This window comes from Nyctereutes procyonoides, unplaced genomic scaffold (assembly GCF_905146905.1).
Source record: "Nyctereutes procyonoides isolate TBG_1078 unplaced genomic scaffold, NYPRO_anot_genome, whole genome shotgun sequence".
Lineage (NCBI taxonomy): Eukaryota > Metazoa > Chordata > Mammalia > Carnivora > Canidae > Nyctereutes > Nyctereutes procyonoides.
The window spans coordinates 13,196,530-13,221,795 of NW_026575044.1; the positions used below are offsets into that span (position 1 = coordinate 13,196,530).

General features: G+C 54.3%; 1 protein-coding gene across 1 annotated transcript in view; it reads right to left on the reverse strand.

Moving 5' to 3' along the window:
• Positions 1 to 9,872, reverse strand: part of CAPN2 (calpain 2) — a 38,228-nt gene extending 28,356 nt beyond the window's left edge. Inside the window, exons 1-2 of the mRNA XM_055324483.1 lie at positions 9,534 to 9,872; positions 5,013 to 5,082 (exon numbers count right to left, since the gene is read on the reverse strand). Of these exons, the coding sequence (XP_055180458.1) occupies positions 5,013 to 5,082; positions 9,534 to 9,770 (307 nt within the window). The 5' untranslated portion in view covers positions 9,771 to 9,872. The remainder of the gene's footprint in view (positions 1 to 5,012; positions 5,083 to 9,533) is intronic.
• Between the last annotated feature and the right edge of the window lie 15,394 nt (positions 9,873 to 25,266).

The following is a 25,266-nucleotide window of genomic DNA, read 5'->3' on the forward strand; positions in this document are numbered from 1 at the left end:
CCAGCCTCCAGCCCAGGTGCCAAACATGCGACCCCAGCCCCAGCTTAGAGGCTGTAAGTGCAGGAGGATCCCTGGGTCACCGGGCTGACCCTGGTCATCCTTCAAACCTGTGGAAGTGAACAGGAAAATCCTGTTTCGAGCTACTGATTTTGGAGTGGTTATGATGCTAGACACAGGTAGAGCAAGACAGCACCCCTCCTGGAATCTGCTTGCCTGAGATCTAGGCAGTAAGATGCACCTGCTGGCTGTAGTGGCCTGCCCTGTTGGGAGGGTGCCCAGTCAGTCTGCTGTGCCCAGGGCACTCCAGGGCCCGGGATGCGGTCCACACACCTGTGCCAGGAGGCTGATGGGACAACCAGCCCTGCAGGGGAGCACCCTCTGAGAAGCAGGGACAGCCCCTCTTCTGCTGCAGCAGTGCCCAGGGGGAAGGGCGGGAACGCCTCCCACAAGTTCAAACATCCCAGCAATGTGCCCTGACTGCACGCCACTGGTTCCTCCACCTGCCTGCCTCCATGAGCCTCCCTCATTTACCCCCCTTTAATATCCACCACTGTCCTCCCCACCCTCCCCCTGCACACTCCAGCGTATGATGGCTTTCCGCCACTGACTCCCCCACCCCAGGAGATCTTGGCGACGCCTGGAGACATTTCTGACTGTCAAGTTTGGGTGGGGGCTGGTGCAACAGTGGGCAGAGGCCAGGAATGCTGGTGGAAAGCCCTGCCCTGGGTCCTGTCCCGCTGGCCCCGGTCTCACTGCGTCAGTGCCTTGTTCCTTGTCCTTCCTGGCGACAGCTACATCAACACTAAACAGACCAAGATGCTGAGGTTGCTTTCCGCCACACCTGACCCTTCCTGACACACTGGTGTTTACAGGTCTCCAGCACAGGGGACAGGCTTAGGCAGCCTGAAGGAAGGGACAGAAGCCCCAACGGGTCCCAGACCAGCAGGAAGCCCCCCCACTCCGATGCTGGTTCCCTGGCTCCACGGGCTGTGGCTCAGTCCTACCCATGGCCTTTTGCCCCCGACCCCCTGCTGCCTTCATGCACCCCTAGGAGGAGAGCACCAATCTCCTGACTTGCTGGTGGCATTCGTAGTGTTGAACTGTGGACGAAAGTCTCCCCGTGGGAGGCAGCCGGAGGCAGGAGACCCTATTACAAAGTGGCCCAAGAGGAATGGGCTCTTCATGCTGATCCAGACCCCAGAGGGACAGAGAAACCAAGTCACACAGTTCCCCAGCCACGGGAGAGGGATCACCTCTGTTTCCTGTGTGCAGGGGGGTGAGGGAGCTCTGGCTGAGGGCATGTTGCAAGAGCCTCTCAGGGGAGGGCGGGCGCAGGAGTCCACACGGTGCCCCTCCAGCTCCTGTCTCCTGTCCCTCCCACACCTCTGGGGGCTGCTGAGGGCAAGGCCCAGAGCCCGACCTGGCCCATACCAACAACGGGCACCACACCTGCTACCCCTGTCCCCTGACCTGCTCACGGGACCAGAGCTGGCAATGTGCAGCTATTAATAGCTGTTCTCAGGTGCGTTCACCTTTAGCCTCAGCCCCGCAGCAGGTGCCCCTCTCACTCCAGTTCGTGGATAAGACAACGGAGGCTCCAGGAGGGAGCCCAAAGCCAAGAGCCAGGATGGGCACCCACGTACATCCTCACTCTGGTCCCTGCTATTTACAGGTGGGCCCAGGCTGGCTCTACTGGACACATGCAGGCCTGTGAGGACCGTCCCCCCCTGGAGACTGCAGGGAGGCTGGACTCCCATGCGTCAGGGTCTGAGGTGCCGCCCCTGCTGTAGCCACAAGGCACACAGAGCTCCTCACATTTATATTTACATTAGAAATTCGGTTCCTTGGTTGCACCACTCCACACGTGGCCTGTGCCACCACGTGGGAGTGAGGACACCACTTCCTTCTCCATTAGTGCATGCCTGCTGGCCAGGCCCCCGACGCGTGTGGACCACCCTCCTCCTAGGGCCCCTCGCCAGCAGGTGGCCAGGTCCCCCTGTGGCTGACACCCCTGGGGGCTGATCTGAGCAAGGCTCCCCCAACACAGAGCAGGAACAAACAAGAGCGGAGGAGCCCCTCAGGGGGCGGGGGGTTGCCAGCAGCGGGTAGCATACTTCGGAGTCACAAAATGTCAGAAGCAGTGGGGCCTTAGGAAAATCTGATCCAACTCCCATGTCAGACAAGAGGCCAGAGAAGTGTGGCCTGGCTCTGGGCTCAGGGAGCCCCTGGACAAGTCACAGTGTGAACCAGAGGCCACGGAGAGTGGAGGGGGGGAGCCCTGTAAACCCCTCTTAGCATCCCTGGGCCTCAAATACAAATATACGCAACAACAGGGGTGGTCTTTAGGGGTAAGATTCCTGCTGCCTCTGCTCTCTGGGGACAGGAGGTCAGGCCTGTGTGCCGGCCAAGGCTGGGACAGCCAGGGCAGGACAGGGACCCGGGGAAAGCATCAGGGTTCCCAGCTTCTGTGAGGTCTCAGAGGCAGTGGAAGGGAGCGGGAGGAGAGCGGCGAAGGAGTATTTATAGATGGAAGGAAGGCTAGGAGGAAATGAGTCATGACGGCCACGTATCTGCTGGAGAGACCACGGCGGGCGGGGAGGATGGGGCTGGCCAAGAAGCGACTGCAGTACAGAAGAGGATCTATTTACTTTCTCCACCAAACAAATGGACACTTAACTTTCAGACCTGTTTTGGTTTTTTTTTTTTTTTTTTTTTTTTTAAGTACAAGCACTATTTTTTTTTCTATAGGCACCTGCAAATTCCAACAGAGGAACATCCTACAAGAACCAAAAAAGCAAGGAGACTCAGCAGTTGCCACAGCCCAGAGGAGCCCACACAGACACAACTAAACACAGCGTGGTCCCTGAATGGGACTCGGGAGCAGAGACAGGACAGTAGTACCAGCTAGGAGATCTGGACGGTGCCGTGTCAGTGCTGGTTCATGAGCTGTAACAGGTGCACAGCACTGTCGCCAGAGTTGAGTGAGATGGATCTGGCTGTGGGGTGTATGGGATTCTCTTACTGTCCTCACTTCTTCCGTAAGTCTAACACTCTACTATAAAATAAAGCCTGTTAAAATTTTCAAAGCCATCCACTATAAAAATGATTTAAAAAAAATTATAATATAAATAATCTAAAAGTCACTTACAGGGGCACCTGGGTGGCTCAGTCGCTTAAGCATCTGATTCTTGGTTTCAGCTCAGGTCATGATCTCAGGGTTGTGGGATTGAGCCCCGTGCCAGACTTCCTAATCAGTGGGGAATCTGCTTCTCTCTCTCTCCTTCTGCCTCCTGCTCCCCCAGCTCGTGCTCTCTCTCTCTCAAATAAATAAGTCTTTAAAAAACAAATAAAAATTATTTACAACACTTATTAGTAGCTAAGTTGGGGAGGAGTTGAGTTATATGCAGATTTTCGAATGTGTGGGGCTTCAGCACCCCTAACCCCCATGCTGCTCCAGGGTCAACTGTAGTGCCGCTATTCCCATTTATGGAGGAGGAGATGGAGTCTCAGGGAGCTTGGGTAACCTGCCCAAGCCCCCTAACCCCATACACACCGGCTAGTGAGTGGTGGAGGGAGCAGGTGCTTTTCCCACTGGTCCTCCTGCCTGTCCCCACTCTAGTGTGCTTTGCTGTGGGGGCGCACCTGTAGCCAAGTGGGGGAGGGCACACCTGTAGCCAAGCAGGCCAGGCATGGAGGGTGGGCCAAGTGTGACAGCTGCTACCTCTTTGTCTCCCCCAAGCCCCCTGGGTTGGCTAAGGCTTCTGTCAACTTCCAGGCCTGTTAACTCCCATTACCCTTGGGCTTCTATTGTCTGTGGAGGAGCAGGAAGGAAACAGGGGTGGCTGGGGGGGTTCTCTGCAGGTAAGAATGTGCTCGGCATCTCAGGCATCTGCACATGCAGGCTGGGCTCAGGCCAGCTGGTCCTGCTCTCAGAGAGGTATTTCCTGTGGGCTCCCAGAGTGCCCAGCCTACTGATTCACACAGCTGCCCCCGACATCGCTCAGGGACTCCCCAGGCCCCCCTTCTACAAGCAGCCCAGCCCTGGAGTCACGCTGTCCGCACCGGTATGCCAGACTCATTTCCACTGCTGCTCTGGGACCTCAGTGTCCTCATCGATTAAATAAGAATCATCACAGTGCCATCATAGTGTCTGGCACACAGTATTCGCTCAATAAATATTAGCTGTTATTATTCTGAGTATCGGAACCTGTGCAAAGCCAGGAAAGGAAGTCTGATTCCAGGTGATCGATTTTGTTACTGGTGGACTAGTCTGGGGAACAAGGTGAAGCTGATGGCAGGACACACATCTCTGGTTTATGGGAGCAGATGATTTACTCCAGGGGCCACAGGCTCATATTTATCTCAAGTGGGTTCTACGAGTGTCGTACTTAACAGTTCCAGGCCCACTGCTAAGACTTCACAGAAGCCCTGGGAGATTTCACAGTAAAGCCAGAAACCCTGCAGGTCCAGTCTCAGCGGCACTGTGTCCAGGAGGAGATAGGGGCTCGGCTGCAGATGCCTACGGTTCAGCCTTCCCCATACGTCTTGTTTAAATGAACATCACAAGCACCTTTGCAATAAGGAGCACTGCTCCCTGCTGTTGTGATACCATGGTGAGCTTGTCTTGCAAACACTGACAACCTGGTGCTCTGACTTCCGCTTAGCAGCGGGTGCAGAGACTTTCCTCTTCCCTCCCACTGAGTCACCATCCCTGGGCCCCGGAGCCCCAGAGAACAGAGGTGTCAGTGCCGTCACTGGCCTGGGGAGTCCCTCTGCCCTGGCTCTCAGCCCACAGACTATCACAGGCCGCTCCCAACTCTGCCCCCAGCTGCTTCCTAGAGCAAGGGGTGGCCGGAATCCGGAAGCCCCTCCACCCTCCACCACCAGCTCAGGGGGGTGGGGGAGAAGGGGGCCCTCAGGGGAGCAGAAATCCCAGGAAGCTTCTGGAATTGGAAATCATCAGGCTGCCTGGGAGGGGGGAAGGCAAGCCCATTTCAGGTGCTGTCACTTACCCAGGGCTCCCTGGCAGATGTCCGTGCGGGTAGCGCCTCCAACAATGAACTGGGGATCATCGCAGATCTCCTGGGAATGAAACCCACTGTCAACCACCAGGCGCGGGCTTGTGTGGTTAGGATACCTCAGCTCCCAGGAGGTGCACCAGATGCCTTCTCCCTGCCCCTGCCCCCCTGGGGAAGGCAGTGCAGTTATAGGCTGCCATGGGGTCCTGCTTGCACCTTGCTCCGTGGAGCCCCAACGCCCTGCACTGCTTGCAGCCTACATCATCTGCTATCTGAGGCCACAGAGGCATTGAGCTGCCTCTCTACCAGGTATGCAATCCCTTCACCGCCTGGGGCCGCCCCCTCAGCCCCTCTCCAGTCCTGCACATCAGCTGTTTTGTCTTCATGGGATTCCTTTCCCACCCTGATCTCTCACCTCCTACCCATAGTTCAAGACTCACTGCCGCCTCCTCCAGGAAGCCCTCCTTCACAGCCCAGCCCTTGGTCATCTCTGGGATTCTGAGCCCCAGAACACTTGGACTCTGCACCATCTAGCGGTGCTGGTGGGTTTATGTATGCCTTCTGAATCTGTCCACCGGGCCAGGATACTGGCAGCATCTGTGCTTGGGAACCTGCTGCAGAGCCAGGCTGCGCGTGGTGCTTTATGTCATGGAGCCCTCCCAGGAACACAGATGGGTACTGTCCCCATTTTATGGGAGAGGAAATAGGCCAAGGGGATAGAACCATATGAAACAATGTGTCCATGGGGAGCTGACCCTAAGTCACAGACGGCTGCGCTGGGATTCGCGCTCACTGGCCTAGAGCGCGTACTCTTTCTGCGCCTGCACTGCCTCCAACTGATGAGTAACAAAACCCTAAGGGTGTCACAAGCAGCCTGCTGGCGGCCAACAGTGAACAATTCTGGCCCCTTCCACCACCCTCTCTGTTTCCTGATTCTGAAGCCACAGAGGAAGCCAGGCATAAATCTGGGCTTTCATCGGCTCTGGTGACCTCAGTTTGCAGGTGTTCCACCCCACACCCCGTGGTGTTCCCCTCTCAGGCAAGCAGAAGCCCTTCCCGGGTGGGCCTGCCTGGCCTACCCAGCCTGGCCTGCCCTGCCCTGCACCTCAATCTACAGCAGAGCACATTCCTTTCAGGCTTCACACTGTCCCCTCCCTGCTCAGGTTGCTCTGTTTTGGGGATAACGGGACAATGAGAATGTGTTTCTGCTGAGCAACTGAGCCTGCCAGCCAACCACCCATGCAGTGTTTTGACGGACCCACTGGGCTTGGTGCCGAGAACCCAAGAACATGCTGCAGTTCCTCCTTGTGCCAGGCTCATCCCTCAGCAGGATTTTCCACTGGTTCAGAAACCTTCCTGCACCTTAGGCAGCCTCTTCAAAGAAGGCAAAGCCCAGACTGGCCCTCTGAGGCCTGCACACAAGCCTGCACACATCCAGTAAACAGGGATGTGATGGGTTCAGGGAAGAGGGTGAGCACCTGGGCTCTGGGTTCTGGCAACGGGGTCTGAGCCCTGGCTCTGCCACTTGAACAGGTTTTAGCCCCGGGTAAGTCCCTCCACCTCTCTTGGCCTTGGTTTCTCAACTGTAGGATGGGGATGGTGTGACAAGTGTACCGACCACAGGGTGTTCTGGGGGTTCAGTGAGACGACCGTGGAGGTGGCTTTGGTAAGCACTCCACGGAAATCACCTGTTACCATAGTCACTGGCAAACAAGGAGATACTAGTCCCTGAACCCAGAGGCAGGAGATGAAGGGTTGAGGCTGAACAAGTGAGTCACCACAGAGGTCTGGGCTCTCAGGGGACACCAGGACTCACATGGCCCGCCCCTGCCACCCCTGCCTGCCTCTGCTGCCCCTGCCCTCTCCCTGCACCCCTGCCAGAGTGAGACTGCGCCTTCCAGGGACTCCAGTCCCTTCTCAGTCCCAGGGCCAGTCAGCAGCAGCAGCAGTGAGGTCAGGAAACCCCTCTCTGGGGAGGAGCCGGCCCAGCTTGCCCACCCCTTGCTCTCCCTCCTCCGGACCCTGTTTCACCAACTCCTCCTGTCTGCCCAGCTTTCATCCCTTCCTTCCTGTTGACTCAACTCATGACACACCCCACAGCCCCTCAAACCCCACAGCCCTATCCACCACTCCCTGTCTCTTTTTAGACAGTCTTCTGAAAGAGATGACACTCGTCCCTTTGGGTCCCTCACTGTGGAGTCCACAGCATACAGCTGTTTGACTTGGCACCACCTTCCCATGGTGGCTCCATGAAAGTCTTGCTTGTGTCCAAATCTGGGGACATTGTGTTTCCCTTCCTGGACCCCAAGCACAGCAGTGTCTGGGAGGGTAGGACGGAAGCCGAGGGCAGCCGTGGGCCGGAGGCTCTGCACACCGACAGGCTGGACAGAGTTCTGGCTCCTCCCTGGACACCTGTGTGAGCAAACATTTAGCTTCCGGGAGCCTCCATTCCTCCACAGTGGAGTGGGAATGTAACAGCCTCCCCGCCTCCCCCTGACGCTTGTATAGCTCACAGCATCTCCCCCTAAGCAGGGGTGGAAACCCTCCTGGTATTTCCAACTGTTGGATGACCTGCCTTCCCTCACCAGCCCTAAAGTCTAAGGAGGCAAAAACGAGACAAACCATGCCTGGCACATAGTAAATGTTCAGTAAGTGCTTATTTAGTAAATGAAAGAACAAGGGACAGAGTGTGCAAATTCACTCTAAGCTGTGAGGGCTCATGTCAGGTGAATACGCTCTCTCATCTGTCACCTTCACAACCACAACTTCCCTTAGGTGCACTACGACCTGCTGTCATTCATTCCCTCGTTCCACGGAGAATCACTGTTGTTCTGTTCACCGATGAGCCCAACACTGAAGACAGCGCCTGGCATATAACAGACGCTCAGTACACACTGCTGGACGAGGTGGAACTGGCCTCTGGGGATACACTGGTGACTGATACATAGGGCCCAGCAGTTCAGGGAGAAGGACAGATAATACCTATGTCTATAAGCTGTAAAAACACTTGAGGAAAGATAGCAGGGCTTTGTGAGGAATCGTAAAAGATAAAGAATAATAAATGAGGAAAATATTTAGCAACACCTCTCCTTTTAGATGAAGAAATGGAAGTAGAAAGGCTAAAAAGTGGAGCCAGGGCCACCCAGTAGTTAGCAAGAAATGAACTCAAGTGCTGGGGACCCCGCCGAGGGCATTTCTACTGCGCCTGCTGCCTACAGGCTGGATGTAGGGGAACAGGTGACCCAGGCGGTCCAGAGGCATGGACAAGGGGCAGCAATCCTACTCTCAGGTCAGGAATCGAGAGGCTGGGTTCCTAGGAAGCCTTGTTCAGGTTTGGTGGGGGAAGCCGGTGAAGTGTCAGGGGGAGCCAGCAGTGGTTCACTACAGGAAGAGGGAGTAAGGTGTCCGAGGCCTGTCCTGGACCCGGTGTGGGGGTGGACAGGGCAAGGGAGCTTGGAGGGGGCCCCCAGGCTCCCCAGGGAGGATTTTGGCCCAGCGCAGTGAGGAGGAGCATCTGCCTCAGTGCTGCATCACCCCTGTCCTTGTTAATCATCAGGGTAAATATGCGGATGTCTGGCCGACTCCCAAGTGGAAAAATAAACCAGAAGCTCCGATTGGGTCAATGTAACCACGACCGCAGGAGAGATCCTTCCTCACAAAAGGCCCAGAATGCGGATTTCCCTCCTCCCTGAGGCAGACGCAAGCCGAGTTGCAGCCTGACTTTTCCTGGTCAGATACTGCCTCCCCCTCCTTTCCCCGCAGACCCTCCTCCCTACCATGTCCCCCCCGGAGTCCAAGCAGTTTCCCCCAGGTCCCCCGCGTGGGGTGCGAGGGCGGCTCCCCTGGAGGGCCTGCTATGGGCCCCGGCCCCGGCCCCGGCCCCGGAGGGCAGGGCGCGCCTGGCCGCCCCGGGAAGCGCGGGGGCAGGGAGGGGCCGGGCCTGCGCTGCGGACCGGCTAACGGGGAGGAGCGCGCTCTCGGGGCCCTCCGCGACCTGGGTGTGCTCCGCGCGCCAGGGGCCCAGGCCCCGCACCCCGCGCCCCCACCCGGTTCCCCGCACCCCCTCCCACGCCGGCCCCCCCGCCCCGTTCCCCGCACCCCCTCCCACGCCGGCCCCCCCGCCCCCCCGCCCCGTTCCCCGCACCCCCTCCCACGCCGGCCCCCCCGCCCCCCCGCCCGTTCCCCGCACCCCCTCCCACGCCGGCCCCCCCGCCCCCCCGCCCCGTTCCCCGCACCCCCTCCCACGCCGGCCCCCCCGCCCCCCCACCCCGTTCCCCGCACCCCCTCCCACGCCGGCCCCCCCGCCCCCCACCCCGTTCCCCGCACCCCCTCCCACGCCGGCCCCCCGCCCCCCCACCCCGTTCCCCGCACCCCCTCCCACGCCGGCCCCCCCGCCCCCCACCCCGTTCCCCGCACCCCCTCCCACGCCGGCCCCCCCGCACCCCCCCCCACGCCGGGTCCCCCCCTCCGCCTCGCCCCCCGCCCCGCGCCCGGGCCCCCCGCACCTCCCCCTACCGTGGGCCGCTTCCACTCGATGCCCTGGGTCTTGCTGGAGTACGGCCCCAGCTCCTTGAAGCCCAGGGAGGAGGGGATGGCCGGGAAGGAGGGGTCCTGGAAGAGCGCCCCGGCCTCCAGGCACTCGTCCCGCAGCGCCTCGTAGTCCTGGTTGAGGTACTTGATGGCCCGTTCGTGCGAGCCCAGCCCCTCGGCTGCCTCTCGGTCCCTCACCAGCTTGGCCGCGATGCCGGCCATGGCTCGGGGGCTCTGCGGGGCGCGGCGAGCGGGGCCCGGGCGGCAGGGGCGCGGCCTGGTCGGGCGAGCGGCGGCAGGACTGCGGTCCGCGGCGCTGCAGGCGGTGCCCCCTCCCGGCGGGGGCGGGGCCTCGGGGGCGGGGCCTCCGGCTGGGCGGGCCCGGGGCCTCCGCTGGGCGGGGCGGGGCGGGGCGGGGAGGAGCCGCCAGGTGCCCTCGGCGGCCCCCGGGGCAGGAAGGTCCCTGACCTGGATCCGCCGCCACCACCTAGGCCCCGGCTTTGTGTCCAGCGCCGTGGCCACGGCCCCGCAGACGGTCTCTCGTTTAAGGCTCGCGGCAACCCCAGCACAGGGGTCCCCGCGCTCCCGTGCCCTCCTGTGCCCTCCTGCAGCTGCCGGCCGCGGGCCTTGGAGAGCTGGGGGGGACGCAGGGTCTCGGGCTGCGCAGGGTTCCGGGGCCTCGGGGCCTGCCCTCGTCACACGCCGCAGGTCACTGCCGGCTGGCAATCAAAAATACATCCTCGCCGTTCCATTTGAATTTCAGGGTAGCACCAGTGTTTTCTCGGCGTTAAGTATGTCCCAGATTTTGCAGGGGTGGGTTGTGGGGCGCCTGGCCGGGTCAGTAGGTGCAGCGCGACCTGTGCTCTTGGCGTCAGGAGCCCCAGGTTGGAGGTGGAGATGACCAGAAAGGTCTTGCAGGTTACCTGAAACTCACCTTGGAGGGAGGCCTGAGTGACAGGGGCAGAGTGTTGGGGGGGTAGCTTCTCCGCTCCAGCACCCAGGCGGGGTCCCACCCACTGCTAGTGCACCCTCCCTTCAGGGGGAAACGGGGTGAATTTGCCCCTGCACCCGGCCCGAGGGGACACTGGGCTTGTCTGGAAGACAATTTTCATTGTCAGGACTGTAGATGGGGGCCACTGCCCACTCCTGGGTAGCAGGGATGCTCCTAAACTTCTTACTGCCTGAGACAGCTTCCACAGCAAGTGATCTGACCCAAAATGTCAGCAATGCTGAGAATCCTGGATTAGAGCCCTTCTTCCCAGCTTGCTGGGTAGTAGCCTTTCACTGTTTGAGCTGCTGTGGATAGCCAGACAGTACACTGTGGAGACCCAAACTCATCCTGACCGGTGGGGGGGTTTCCCCAAGTGGGGGAGGTCAGTTGAGGCCATCTGCACATTCATTTAGATAGTCTTCATTTCAGGACGCCTGGGTGGCTCAGCAGTTGACCATCTGCCTTCAGCCCAGGGCGTGATCCTGGGGTCCCACAGCCAAGTCCTGCGTCAGGCTCCCTGCATGGGGCCTGCTTCTCCCTCTGCCTGTGTCTCTGCCTCTCTCTGTGTCTCTCATGAATGAATAAGTAAATTCTTAAAAAAACATGTCTTCATTTCACATAAACTTGTGTTTCTAGGACTTTCCCTTTTAACCAGATGCAGCATCTGCTCAGTTGTCTCATTTAATTAATGAGTTAAATGAAATCTTTGACGCGTGTTCATTCTATAGCTAGATGAGAGTCGGTCATAATTTGATTTTTAAATTCTCTTTTAGCCTGAAGAGTAGGAAGAACAGATGGTTGATCTTGAAGCATAGTTTGAGATTTGAGCACTTAGAATTTGCCCACCAGTCAATGACCTGTCAGGAGACACTTGAACATCTTTGGAATTAAAAAAAAAAAAAAGAAAAAGAAAAAGAAAAAGATGTCCTGGGTGTTCTCTGCAGTGTTAAGTGAAGCCTGAGCAAACTTGCAGGTGTGAGGAGAGCTTGGGGTTGTGCACTTTGTAGTCTTCAAACTAGTTACCACTCTGTAGTTTTAGGAAATTGACAGTAATGCTAAAAACTCTTGTCCATGTATATGCAAATAGACTTTCCCTGGTGCAAGGGGGACCCCACAGCCTCCCCACTCCTGCTTTACATCTATTCACAGACCTAAATTCTGCATTTCTAACCAGCTGCTCTTTTAAATTCTCCTTTTAACTAGATTTTTTAAAGATTTTATTTATTTATTCATGAGAGACAGAGAGAGAGAGAGAGAGAGAGAGAGAGAGAGAGGCAGAGACACAGGCAGAGGGAGAAGCAGGCTCCATGCAGGGAGCCCGATGTGGGACTCCATCCCGATCCCAGGTCCCCAGGATCACGCCCTGGGCTGAAGGCGGCGCTAAACTCCTGAGCCACCAGGGCTGCCCTAACTATTTTAAAATAAAAAATACCTACTGACTCCCTCCTTCATTAATGAGTTAAGTAAAATCTTGCACATATGTTCACCTTATATTTGAATGAGAGTCATTATTTTACTTTTTTTTTTTCATTATTTTACTTTTTTAGGAAAGTAACTTTCGGTGTCTTTTTGTGCACAGGCCCAGATGCTAACTTCAAGTGTTTTGGGGGTTGCCATGGAGAATAGGATGTGTATTTATGCTGTGTTGCTCCGCAGAGGAAACAAGGGCCAGCAATGGGCTTCATGGGGTGCAGGTTTTAATTGAACAAAAAATGCTCACACTGGCCAGCATTGTGGCACTGAAAGTATAGCCCTGCTGGTGTGCTCCCGAGGTTTAGGCTTCCGATTTTGCTGAGCACCACCTGCAAGCATATTAAAAACACAGCTTCCAGGCCTGCACACCCAGGTGCCAATTCACTAAGAAGTCTTTGACGATCGAGGACCAACAGGGTTGGGGCTGTAAGGCCCAAGGGCAGGCCACCCTAAATTGTGCCCCTTCGGCATAGTGATTATTTTAAATAAAAGTCACTCAAGAAACAGCTAGTGCCTCAAATCCTCCTCTCTCCCCCTGAAAGCAGAAAATAAACCTCCCTTATGAAAAAAATCCTCTTAGAGGCACCAGGGTGGCTCAGTCAGTTGAGCATCAGACTCTGTTTTGGCTCAGGTTGTGATCTTGAGGTCACGATCTCAAGGTTGTGAGATGGAGCTCCACATTGGGCTGAGATTAACACAGAGTCTGCTGAAGATTCTCTCCCTCTCTCTCTGCCCTGTGCACATGCTCTCTCTCACTCTCTCTAAAAATAAATACTTTTTAAAATAAAAAGGAAACGAAAAAAATCCTCCCGCTCTAAGTGACACCCTTATCTTCAGAGATAGAGACTCCAAAGCCCAGAAAGCTGCAAAAACAAAACTTGTTACTTTTTCACTCATCTCCTATCTCAGCCCTAATTCCACTTGGACTTCCTTACTCATTAAAGCTCCCATGCATGTGTTTCCTGATTCTGTTGATTCCTCACAAATTTATCATCTCTTTGTCTAAAACGTGTAAAAACCACCTGGGTTTGTTGGTGATTTCTTTGGGTCCCAGTTTCATCCCTGAGCCTCTGTGAGCATGTAACACACCTCTAGGTCGATGTGTGTACACTGAACTCTCAGTCCCGCAGGGGACCTGGAGGGTGGAGGGGCATTCCCACTCCCTGGGGTCCTACTGCCTGGGGGCCTGCCCAGTGGGGGGCTGCTGACCTCCCAGGCCTTGGCAGGCCAGTGGTGGTGTCGCTGGCAGGAGGTGGGACTCAGGCTGGAGGTGTTACTCCGGTGTCATCAGGGGGCCAGTTTCTTCTTAGCCTGAAAGTCAGCATTGCCTTGTTCTCAGGGGCACTTTCATAGGTTTTGAAAGGTACGATTTCTCTGCCCCTCAGAATTCTGTGGGGACTGCCTGGTATTTCCTCCCACTCCCTAAACTTCCCCAGAGAGGAGGAAGCAGCCCAGTATTTATTCAGATTCAAGAACTGAGCCCTTGGGGCGCCTGGCTGGCTCAGCTGGGGGAATGGGAGCGGGAGACATTTGGTCTCAGGGTCCTGAGTTCGAGCTCCATGTTAGGTGTGGAGACAACTTTAAAAATAAAATAATAATAATAATAAAAGACGTGATCCCTTTGCACCATGTGTCTAGGAGAGGAGTCCATGGAATCAGTCTGCTTTGGGGTTTGGGTTTGCAGTCTCTAATATTGCCCCCCCCCTTGGCTCTTGCTCCTGATCAGATGCTCAGTTGCCTGTTTCTTACACTCTGCCCCCTTGACCAAACTGTAGGCAGGTTTTTCTCTTTCTTACAAGGCATCTGAACTCTGCTGCCTTCAGACAAACACAAAGTGGAGCGTGGTCCCTTTGTTGGCTTTTCCTGTCAGACCCCACTGGTCATTTCTCCTTGTTTGACCGGCTTCCCTGGCAAAGATTCTGCTTATCTCTGCCTGTCCTTTACCCTAAAGAGGAAACCCCTTTCTGTATGATGCTGAGACGCTTGCAGATTTCTGAGACTGGAAATGTCTCCCTATGTCGATAGTCGTTCTTTCTGATTCAAGTCTTGCCTACCTAAGCCTGGCTGTGCTTTTGTCTGAAATCTCCACACTCCCTTTGCAAGTCCAGGTGTGCTGGCCAAGGGACAGGAACCACCACCCACTCCCAGGCTCTGCTTTTGTAGCCTTGGATGAAATGGCACACACCGGCCTTGGCTTCTAGCTCATAGGGTTTCTGAAATCACTGTAACTGGGAAGAAAGGGAAGAGAGCTCTTCCTGGAACCGTTAACTGGCTTCACTGTCCGATTTCTACTGTGCGCACCAGATTCCTTCTGGGCTATGAGCTCTTGGGGGAAACCGTGTCTACCTGGCCACTGTGACAGAGGGGCCAGGGGTGCTCACACTTCTCCTGCCAGTCTCCTCGAGGCCAGCTCCCTCAGGACGTGGTCCTCCTCCCCGCCCGCCCTGGTGCAGCCAACACTCTACACGACTCTGGCCAGGGCAGGCCAGCCCCAGCAGCAGCTTCCTGCACCCCAGCAGCTGTCCAGCAGCCTCCCAGGGCCTTGGCACACAGGACCCCGCTAACAAAGAGCTTCGCCATCCGAGTGACTCAGATTTGTTTGCAGATTCACACAATGATTACTGCCCTCGCCAATGGACAGGGAGTGGTTTTTAAAACTGAAAAAAGCGTTCTTTATCCTTTGGAGCCTCTCACACGATGCTATCTCATTGGATCTGGCAAAAGCCAATCTGTTTCTGACCCCACAATCCTTTCCTCAGGATTCACACAGAAGTCCACAGATGCACACTCAGGGCCTCACCCTGGGGAACCTTCCTGCAGTGAGTCACCCAGACCCAGAGGCCAGTTGGGGGGGCGGTGTCAGAGCGCTGGGAGCACCCGGAATGGGTGGGGCCCCGGCCTGTGTGCCCATGCGTGCATGTGACAGAGACCCAGAGGAGAAGGAAACATCTCGACCCCAGCACCCATGGTCCTCGATGTCCGATGGGGAAGGGTGGCAGAGGCACATTCTGCAGGGTGTGGACGTAGGGGTCCAGGCTCCTTTACCCTGAGCATCTCCAGGTGCCAGGCTCGAGCTCCACACTTTATATACATTAAGTCTTCGCAAGTGGTTAAGCAAGGCCTTGTTTCTTCATTTTACAGAAAAGGAAAACAGAGGCCCGCAGGGCAGCAGCGATTGGGCTCTGGCATGAGCCTAGCCCAGGGCTGCAGACCATAGGCTGTCGGCCTCCTCCAGCAGGGCCGAGCGGTCGGCTGGGGCCTAGGAAAGCCCAAGCCTCTCCCCCACCCCCAGCCTGCGAGCTGAGTCCAGAGGAGCTAGGGGAGAATAGGAATTAGGAATTCCATGGTATTACAACAAATGGTTTTGCTTTAGAGACCTCTCCCTTTTGGAGCGCTTACAGGGCTTATTCCTTCCTTATGACTGCAGCTTGTGGGCTGGGCGGGCCTGCTGGATGCCGTTGGGTGCGGGAGCCCGGGGGTGGGGGGTGTTCTAGTGCCTTCCAAGGTCTGAAGAGGAGCAGGGGTGGGCTGGTCCCTGGTATTGCAAGAGGTGGGAGGTGCTGTGGGCAGGAGGGAGAAATGCTGGGAAGAAAGCACCAAAAAGCCTAGAGAGGCTCACGAGTGGCAGGGCCGATGGACAGGGGCTGGGGGGCCATGGGGCCAGGATAGTGAGAGGGGGCAGCCACCTGCCAGGCCCGCTGTGATGGAGGACGGCCAGCGGGCCCTGTTACGGAGGTGTTTGGGGCCTCCGCGCTTCCTTGCACTCTGTGAGTGGGGTTTGGCAGTATAGACCTATTTCAGTACTTGTCTGTGTGCTGCTGCATTGCACTGGGGTCGGGCACTCATTGCTCTTTACAACCCCCGGACCCAGGGGTCAGCCCCCAGACTCCTGTAATTGCGGGGACCCCCTTCCCTGGGGCCAAGATCCCACCAGGGACGCCGGGCTCCCTATCCCCTGTGGTGGCCACCTCGTTCTCTGTCGATGTAACAGTCAGATGGACCATGACTCAGTGGCTGTGCCAGGAACCCGAGAGTGGATCTGGGGGATGTTCACAACCTCTCTGTGCCTCAGTTTTTCCCTCTGTAAAATAGGAATAAGGACAGCACTGTGTCATCAAGGGTTCTGTAATTCTGATGGGTGGAGGCTTATACATACAGAGTGTACAGAGTGGGGTGCTGATAAAAATCAGGCGAGGCTTTGGGGCTTTCCTTCTGTACCACGAGGCTCTGGATGTATATCTTGAGGTCTGTATGATGGAATCCCAGCCTTGCTAGAAATGTAGTCTTCTCATCCAGTTTTAACTAAACTTTATACAGCAGATTGTAAGTTCCACAAGGTGCTAAGGGATGTTCTGTGCTGTGTATATGGGTATGAGCATGTGGATGTTAACGTTTAGTCAATGAATTTGGAGCACACTTCACAGTATGTTCCTCTCAAGGAATCCTCATATGTATTATTATGTCAAAGACTCTGACAAGTCCTGCAGTGAAGAATTCTATTTATCCTAGTCTGTCATTTTTGCATTCTCCAGGAAACAAATGCCAACAGAGACTTAGAAGTGCAAGAGATTTATTGGGGGTCCTGCCTGTGAAAGATAAAGGGGAGGGGGAACAGAGAAGGTAGGGGAGCCTTCAGACCACAGCACATGTCTGACACCTGTGAAGAGTGAGAAGGAAAGCCCCCAGGGTAGGAGGATCCCTGGCCTGCAGTGCGGCCCGACAGGGTCTCAGCCAACCCCATGGGGAGTCCCCAGCAGAGCTGGCCTGTTAGAGGTCTGCATGGGGTAGAAGCAGGGGGCCCGAGACGTCTGCTGTGTTGTCGCTGGCTGGAGCAGCAGGGGACAGCCTGTCCTCATCTTGAGTGTTCTGCAAATATTTACTCATTTTTAAAAATTGAACTATAATTGGCATCCTACATTATGTTAATTTCAGGTGGACAGTATGATGATTCGGTGTTGGTGTACATTGCAAGATGGTCTCCACACTAAGTGTGGCCAACATGCATCGCCAAACGTAGGTACAGAAAATGTTTTTCTTGTGACGACTTTTAAGATCTACTCTCTTAGCAGCTCTCCAACATGCACTAGAGCATCAGCGACGGTCCCGACCCTGGTGCTGCATTCCACAACCTGTCTGGTCCATAACTGGAAGCTTGGACCTTTTGACCTACTTCACCCATTTTGCTCACACCCCAGCTGCCACCTCTGGCAACCACCAATCTGTTCTCTGTATCTCGGTTTTGTTTTGTTTGACTGCACATGTAAGTGAGATTGTGTGGTATTTGTTTTTCTTGTCTGACTGATGTTGCTCGGCATGATGCCCTCAAGGTCCATCCACGTGCTTGCAAATGACAAGATCTCATCGTTTTTAATGGCCGAGTAATATTCCACTGTGTACATCTCGCCCACGGATCTATCATAACCACTAACTCAGGAAACGAGTGGGTAAGACCCTGGCGCGCCGCCCCTGCCATCTACTCAGTGCCAGGGAATCCCGGGGAATTCTGAGGGGGCTGCACAAATCTGAAGTATGGCTCCAGGTTGGGTTTGCCAACACGGCCTCACAACAAACCAGATAAGCTCTCACGGCAAGAGAAGCCAGTAACTCAAGAGATGAGGGTTTGGAAAGAAAGGGAGGGATTTATTTCAGGTGCTGGCAGCTGGGGGGAGGACACAGGTTCCAGCCTTAACAACTGACCTCTCAAAAAGTAAATCCTACAAAAAATCCCAACCAACCTCTCCAGTGGCAAGAGGAGCACCAGGAGTTTTATAAGGGGAGGGGGGGTACATGCGAGGGAGTGTGCAGACAGTGGGTGACCATGGGCGGGGGTCAGTCTGCCTTCAGCCCAGGATCACCGGCAGAGCAGGGGACGTGCTGGGTGTTGTCCTCTACACATTCCCTTGCTATCAGGGCTTTCCTGTTCTGGAATGTTCTGGTCATTGCAAAACGTCTTCATGAATGCCTCAAGAAGTAGGATAAGCAATAAGCACCCTGGTTTGAGTTAGAGCATGAGTTAAGTGGGCTTGTGTGTTTTTGTGGGGTTAACATTTTTTTTTTCAAGTAGGCTCCTTGTCCAGGTGGACCAACTCCAGATTTGAACTCATGACCCTGAGATCAGGAGTTGGATCAACGGAGCCACCTCGGCGCCCCTTGTCTATTTGTCGCCTTAGCTGATGGGGTCTGTGGTGGAGAAGAGGGCTCGCGGCAGACACAGCCCATCTCCTCACCGTTCTTCTGGGGATGGACACTTGTGCTGCTTCCACGCCGTGGCTGTTGTAAACAGTGCTGCTCCGAACACGAGGGCGCAGGTGTCTGGGAGTGAGGGTGTTTTCATTTTTCTTCCTTAGACAAACCCTCACAATAACCCTGCGACGTAGGTCTCGCTGTGTTTTCCACATTTACCGATGAAGAAACTGAGGCATGGAGCGTTTCTGTGACTTGGCCCGGGTCACCTGGCCAGTGGTGAGTGATGGAATCACAATCAGAGTGCAAGGCTGCCTTCGGGAAGCTCGGCCCTACAGCTGGGGCTGCGGGGATTGCAGGGCAAATGGGGAGGGAACACGGATGCTCATCTCTCCACACACCACACACTGCACACCTGCACATCACACACCCACACACCTGCACATCACACACCCCCACACGCATACCCACCCACTGCACACCACACACCCGCACATTGCACATCACACACCCACACATCACACCCGCATAGTGCACACCACACACCCACACACCGCACACCTGCACACTGTACATAGCACACCTGCACGTCACACCCACACACCACACAGCACACATCACACACACATTGCACACTACACACCCACACACTGCATACCACACACTTGCACACCCACACACTGCACATCTGCACAGCGCACACCCACACATCTGCACAGTGCACACCCACACACCTGCACAGCGTACACCTGCACAGTGCACACTGTACCCTGCACACCCACACATCCTCACATTACACCCCTACACATCACACATTCACACACTGCACACCCACATCCACATACTGCACACCACACATCCGCACACTGCACACCCACCCACCACACCCACACACCACACATCCACACACCCGCACACTGTACACCCACACACCCACATATCACACACCCACACAACCGTACAACCACACACTGCACACCTGCATGCTGCACACCCTCACATCACACACCCACCCACCGCACACCATACCCGCACACTGCACACCCGCACAGCACACACCATACACCCACACACCGCACACCGCCGACCCTCACATCACACATCCACACACCTACACCACACACCCGCACAGCGCATACCTGCACAGTGCACACTGTACACCCACACACTGCACACCGCACAACCACACACTGCACACCTGCACAGCACACACCTGCACAGTGCACACTGCACATCCACACACCGCACACCTGCACATCACACACCCACACACCCGCACACCCGCACACTGCACACCACACACCGCACACCGAAGGCTTTCCAGACCTCAGAACCAGCACCCCCATGGCCTGCGGCTCCTCTGCCTCCCTGCGTCTCGTAAACCTTTCTTGCAGATGCTTCTGTTCTTTGCTCTTTCTCACTGCCCTTCACCAGCTCTTCTTGGGCTGTATCTTGTGTGCACAGGTCAGGCTTCTTCTGCCTCAAGACCCCCTGGCCCACCGCCTCCTCTGCCTCCGGCTCCTCATCACGGAAGATTTTATTTATTTATTCATGAGGGACACAGAAAGAGGCAGAGACACAGGCAGTGGGAGGAGAAGCAGGCTCCAAGCAAAGAGCCCAATGTGGGACTCGATCCGGTGACTCCAGGACCACGCCCTGAGCTGAAGGCATATGCTCAGCCGCTGAGCCACCCAGGTGACCCAGAGATTGATTTTTTATTTAGCACATGAATGTGGGTTTCCAGGCAGGTGCCAGGTCAGCTCCAGACACCCCAGGTTCTTTCTGGGCCCAGAGAAGAGAGGCTCAGCCAGGACCATTCTCCAGAAAGAACCCCAGCCCCTGCCAGGCGCCAAATAAGGGAATTTGCCTGAGGGGCCTCCAAGCTGTGTCTGGTGTGAGTCACCACTCAGTGATGCAGCTGCACCCTGCCCCGTCTGACTCAGATTCCACAGCTCCTCAGGCAAGCTAAGAATCCCGGAGGCAGCTGCTGAGGGGCAGAGCAGAGGGCCGACTCTCTCTGCGTCCACCTGCTGCAGCTGGGGAGTCAAAGGCAGAGCCGCAGGCTTGACAGCTGAAGGGGGCCCCAGGCACGCACAGGGTCTAGACCAGGGTGGCCCGGCCTGCTGCCCGCTGCTCAGGCTGTGCCCCGCCCCTGTCACTCTGCCTGCGACCAGGTTATGCCAGGGACTCCCCAGCTTCCTAACTCAGAGGGGGAGTGTCTTGAGGGATTTCTTTCCACTCCAGTGGTTCACGGACGGATGGAAAATGCAAGTCACATCAGGATGGGAGTGCTCCCTAAAGTCCACATTGTGATGTGGATTTGACTCGAAATCAACAAGCACAACTATGATTAGAGCTGCTCCCTCAGCACTTTCTGTGGAGCCCCTGCACATCTGCCAGGTGTCAGACCATTCACCCGTCCCGTCCCCTGCTGGCCTGTAAGGGCCTGGAGCTGACGGTCTTTCCTACTCACCTCATGATCCTGGCACAGCATGCGACACACTCAAGTCCGTGGGAAAGTTTATTCAAGGAAGGATCACAGACAGCAAGCTTGCCGAGGCAAAGCCTGCTGGGCCTTCAGTGTTGGACTCCCTGGCACAGGTGGGGGAAGCAGCCTGGGGCCCATGACCTGTCCAAGGGGCCCCGAGGGCCCCTCTGAGTTAGTAACTCCCAGGACTGTTTCAGGGCTGTGTGTTTGCGGGTGTGTGTGCGATCCTTCTTTCCAGGAGAACCAGAAGATCCCTCCCCTAAGGTGCGGTGCTGCTCCTGACCTTTACTCCAGAGAAAGGTGAGACAAGGCCAGCAAGCATTTCCTTCCGCCCTCCTCCTCCCTTACCCTGGCAGGGCCGGTCCATTGCTCAGCTTCCTTTGGTGCTGGGATTGGGGTGGGGAGTCCAGGAAATCTTTGGGGAGTCTGCTTGGGACACACAGTCCAGTCTCCACCCCATGGCCACCATAGAGGCATTGCCAAGCCATCAAAGCACTGTAAGCCCAGGAAACCAGGGAACTCCCTCTGGCTCTGGAGAGTTTGTGGGTGGGGTTGGGGCCCTGGGACTGGTGGTGGTGGTGTGAGAGGGCAGGGGGAGGTCAGGGGTGAGGCCAGGAGGGAGGGAGGGCCTGGATCTCCTAGGGCCTCCTGGGCTGTAAGGGAGCCACCCAAGGATCCAGGCTTAGAGGGCTGTGTGGAGAGGGCCCCAGGGCTGGCAGGAATGCCACACTGAGGGCTTCCTCCTGGGAGCAGAGTTCCTGGCCAGGACTGCAGTCCCCTAACCCCTGTACCCTGGATCCTGCTGGGAAAGGATGGGCTGAGGGAAGATGCCTGTCCCCTAGTTTCTCCCACTTGTCCTCAGAGTGGAACACAGGCCACAGGCCCACTCATGCTTTTGTGGAGCTGGGTGGTTTGTTTGAGTCTCGGAGGGTTCTAAAGTCCACTGAGACTTCCAGAATGGCGAATGTGAGCCTGTGTATGCTCACCATCTCCACCCCTGGAAGCCCCTCTCCATTGTGGACGGCAGGGTGTGACCTGCTGAGGGAGGGAGAGCGGGGGTGGGGGCAGGCCTCTTCCATGCTGTGTTAGCTCCACCACGCGGTAAAACACAGCATTGCTAGTTCGAAGCAAGAAAAACCCCAATTGAGCTGCAATAAAGGGTATCTCTGCCTCAAGAAGCCTTTGATACTGTTCAGCATAAAGAACTAAAATTAGCAAAGTGTGTTGAGGGGATTGCAGGCAGCCACAGCTGCAGATTCCAAAGCCTCTCGCTTTGGATCATTTTATCTCCTCTCTGATTGATCTCTCTCTCCATCCATCCATCATCCATCCATCCATCCATCATCCATCCATATCTATCTATCTATCTATCTATCTATCTATCTATCTATCTATCTATCTATCTATCTATCTGTCTGTCTGTCTGTCTGTCTGTCTGTCTATCTATCTATCTATCTATCTATCTATCTATCTATCTATCATCTATCATGTATATATGTATGTATGTATCAACTATCTATCATCTACCATCTACCATCTTTGTCCCTCCCTCCCTCTCCCCTATCTGTTCACTTGTACCCAGCAACTGTTTAGCGATTGGTCAGTCTGTCCATCCACCATCCGTGTGATTTGTGGGCAGGTGTAGCCCTGGGCTTCAGCTGTGAGCCAAGCACAGGACAGTGCTCGCAGAGGATTTAGGCGAGTCAGTAGGTGACCATGATTAGCCCTGACTGTGGCTATGGCGGGAAGTGCATGTTGAGGACCCTCACCCAGACTTGGGGAGTCTTGGAAGGCTCCAGTGAGGAAGTCATAACCACGGACGGGCCCAGAGCTTGTTCAGCTGATGTGAGGGTGGGTGGGCTGATGGAGGCAGGAGGAGGTCAGCCAGGAGAGTGGGAGCCAGGACATACGGTGTGGTAAGCTAGCTGGACAAGTTTGGACCATAAGAATGGGACTTCAGCCAATGCTTTTAACTTGAGTGTGGCAAGCAGGTTGTCAGGGCAGGAGGACAGTCAGGAGGCTGGGTGCCTGCAGGCCTTGTGTTGGATGAATCTCTGTCCTCTCTAGCTGACAGGCCCACTCAAGGATTTTCTTTTCTTTTGTTTTAAGTGACTGTTTTATTTATTTGTTTATTTATTTATTTACTCATTCATTCATAAATAATCCTTACATGCTACATGGGGACTTGAACTCACAACCTCAAGATCAACAGCCACATGGTCCATGGACTGAGCCAGCCAGGCACCCCAGATTTTCTTATTTATTTATTTATTTATTTATTTATTTATTTATTTATTTATCTTTTGTATATTTTTTTTATTGGAGTTCAATTTGCCAACATATAGCCTAATACCCAGTGCTCATCCTGTCAAGTGCCTCCTTCCGTGCCTGTCACCCAGTCACCCCAACCCCCCACCCACCTCCCCTTCCACTACCCCTTGTTCATTTCTCAGAGTTAGGAGTCTTTCATGTCCTGTCACCCTCACTGATATTTCCCACTCATTTTCTCTCCTTTCCCCTTTATTCCCTTTCACTATTTTTTATATTCCCCAAATGAATGAGACCATATAATGTTTGACCTTCTCCAATTGACTTACTTCACTCAGCATAATACCCTCCAGTTCCATCCAAGCTGAAGCAAATGGTGGGTATTTGTCATTTCTAATGGCTGAGTAATATTCCATTGTATATGTAGACCACATTTTCTTTATCCATTCATCTTTCGATGGACACTGAAACTCCTTCCACAGTTTGGCTATTGTGGACATTGCTGCTATAAACATCGGGGTACAGGTGTCCTAATGTTTCACTGCATCTGTATCTTTGGGGTAAATGCCCAGCAGTGCAATTGCTGGGTCATAGGGCAGGTCTATTTTTAACTCTTTGAGGAACCTCCACACAGTTTTCCAGAGTGGCTGCACCAGTTCACATTCCCACCAACAGTGCAAGAGGGTTCCCCTTTCTCCGCATCCTCTTCAACATTTGTGGTTTCCTGTCTTGTTAATTTTCCCCATTCTCACTGGTGTGAGGTGGTATCTCATTGTGGTTTTAATTTGTATTTCCCTGATGGCAAGTGATGTGGAGCATTTTCTCATGTGCTTGTTGGCCATGTGTATGTCTTCTTTGGTGAAATTTCTGTTCATGTCTTTTGCCCATTTCATGATTGGATTGTTTGTTTCTTTGCTGTTGAGTTGAATAAGTTCTTTATAGATCTTGGATACTAGCCCTTTATCTGATAGGTCATTTGCAAATATCTTCTCCCATTCTGTAGGTTGTCTTTTAGTTTTGCTGACTGTTTCCTTTGCTGTGCAGAAGTTTTTATCCTGATTAAGTCCCAATAGTTTATTTTTGCTTTTGTTTCCCTTGCCTTCATAGATGTATCTTGCAAGAAGTTGTTGTGGCCAAGTTCAAAAAGGGTGTTGCCTGTGTTCTCCTCTAGGATTTTGATGGAATCTTGTCTCACATTTAGATCTTTCATCCATTTTGAGTTTATCTTTGTGTATGGTGTAAGAGAGTGGTCTAGTTTCACTCTTCTGCATGTGGATGTCCAATTTTCCCAGCACCATTTATTGAAGAGACTGCCTTTTTTTCCAGTGGATAGTCTTTCCTGCTTTGTTGATTATTAGTTGACCATAGAGTTGAGGGCCCATTTCTGGATTCTCTATTCTGTTCCATTGATCTATGTGTCTGTTTTTGTGCCAGTACCACACTGTCTTGATGACCACAGCTTTGTAGTACAACCTGAAATCTGGCATTGTGATGCCCCAGCTCTGGTTTTCTTTTTCAGTTATTCCCCTTGCTATTCGGGGTCTTTTCTGATTCCACACAAATCTTAAGATTATTTGTTCCAACTCTCTGAAGAAAGTCCATGGTATTTTGATAGGGAATTGCATTAAATGTGTAAATTGCCCTGGGTAGCATTGACATTTTCACAATATTCATTCTTCCAATCCATGAGCATGGAATATTTTTCCATCTCTTTGTGTCTTCCTCGATTACTTTCAGAAGTGTTCTGTGGTTTTTAGGGTATAGATCCTTTACCTCTTTGGTTGGGTTTATTCCTAGGTATCTTATGCTTTTGGGTGCAATTGTAAATGGGATTGGCTCCTTAATTTCATTTTCTTCAGTGTCATTATTAGTGTATAGAAATGCCATTGATTTCTGAGCATTGATTTTGTATCCTGCCACGCTGCCAAATTGCTGTATGAGTTCTAGCAATCTTGGGTGTAGTCTTTTGGGTTTTCTATGTACAATATCATGTCATCTGCAAAGAGGGAGAGTTTGACTTCTTCTTTGCCAATTTGAAAGCCTTTTATTTATTTTTGTTGCCTGATTGCTGAGGCTAGGATTTCTAGTACTATGTTGAATAGCAGTGGTGAGAGTGAACATCCCTGTCATGTTCCTGATCTTAGGGGAAAGGCTCCCAGTGTTTCCCCATTGAGAATGATATTTGCTGTGGGCTTTTCGTAGATGGCTTTTAAGATGCTGAGGAATGTTTCCTCTATCCCTACACTCTGAAGAGTTTTGACCAGGAATGGATGCTGTATTTTGTCAAATGCTTTCTCTGCATCTATTGAGAGGAT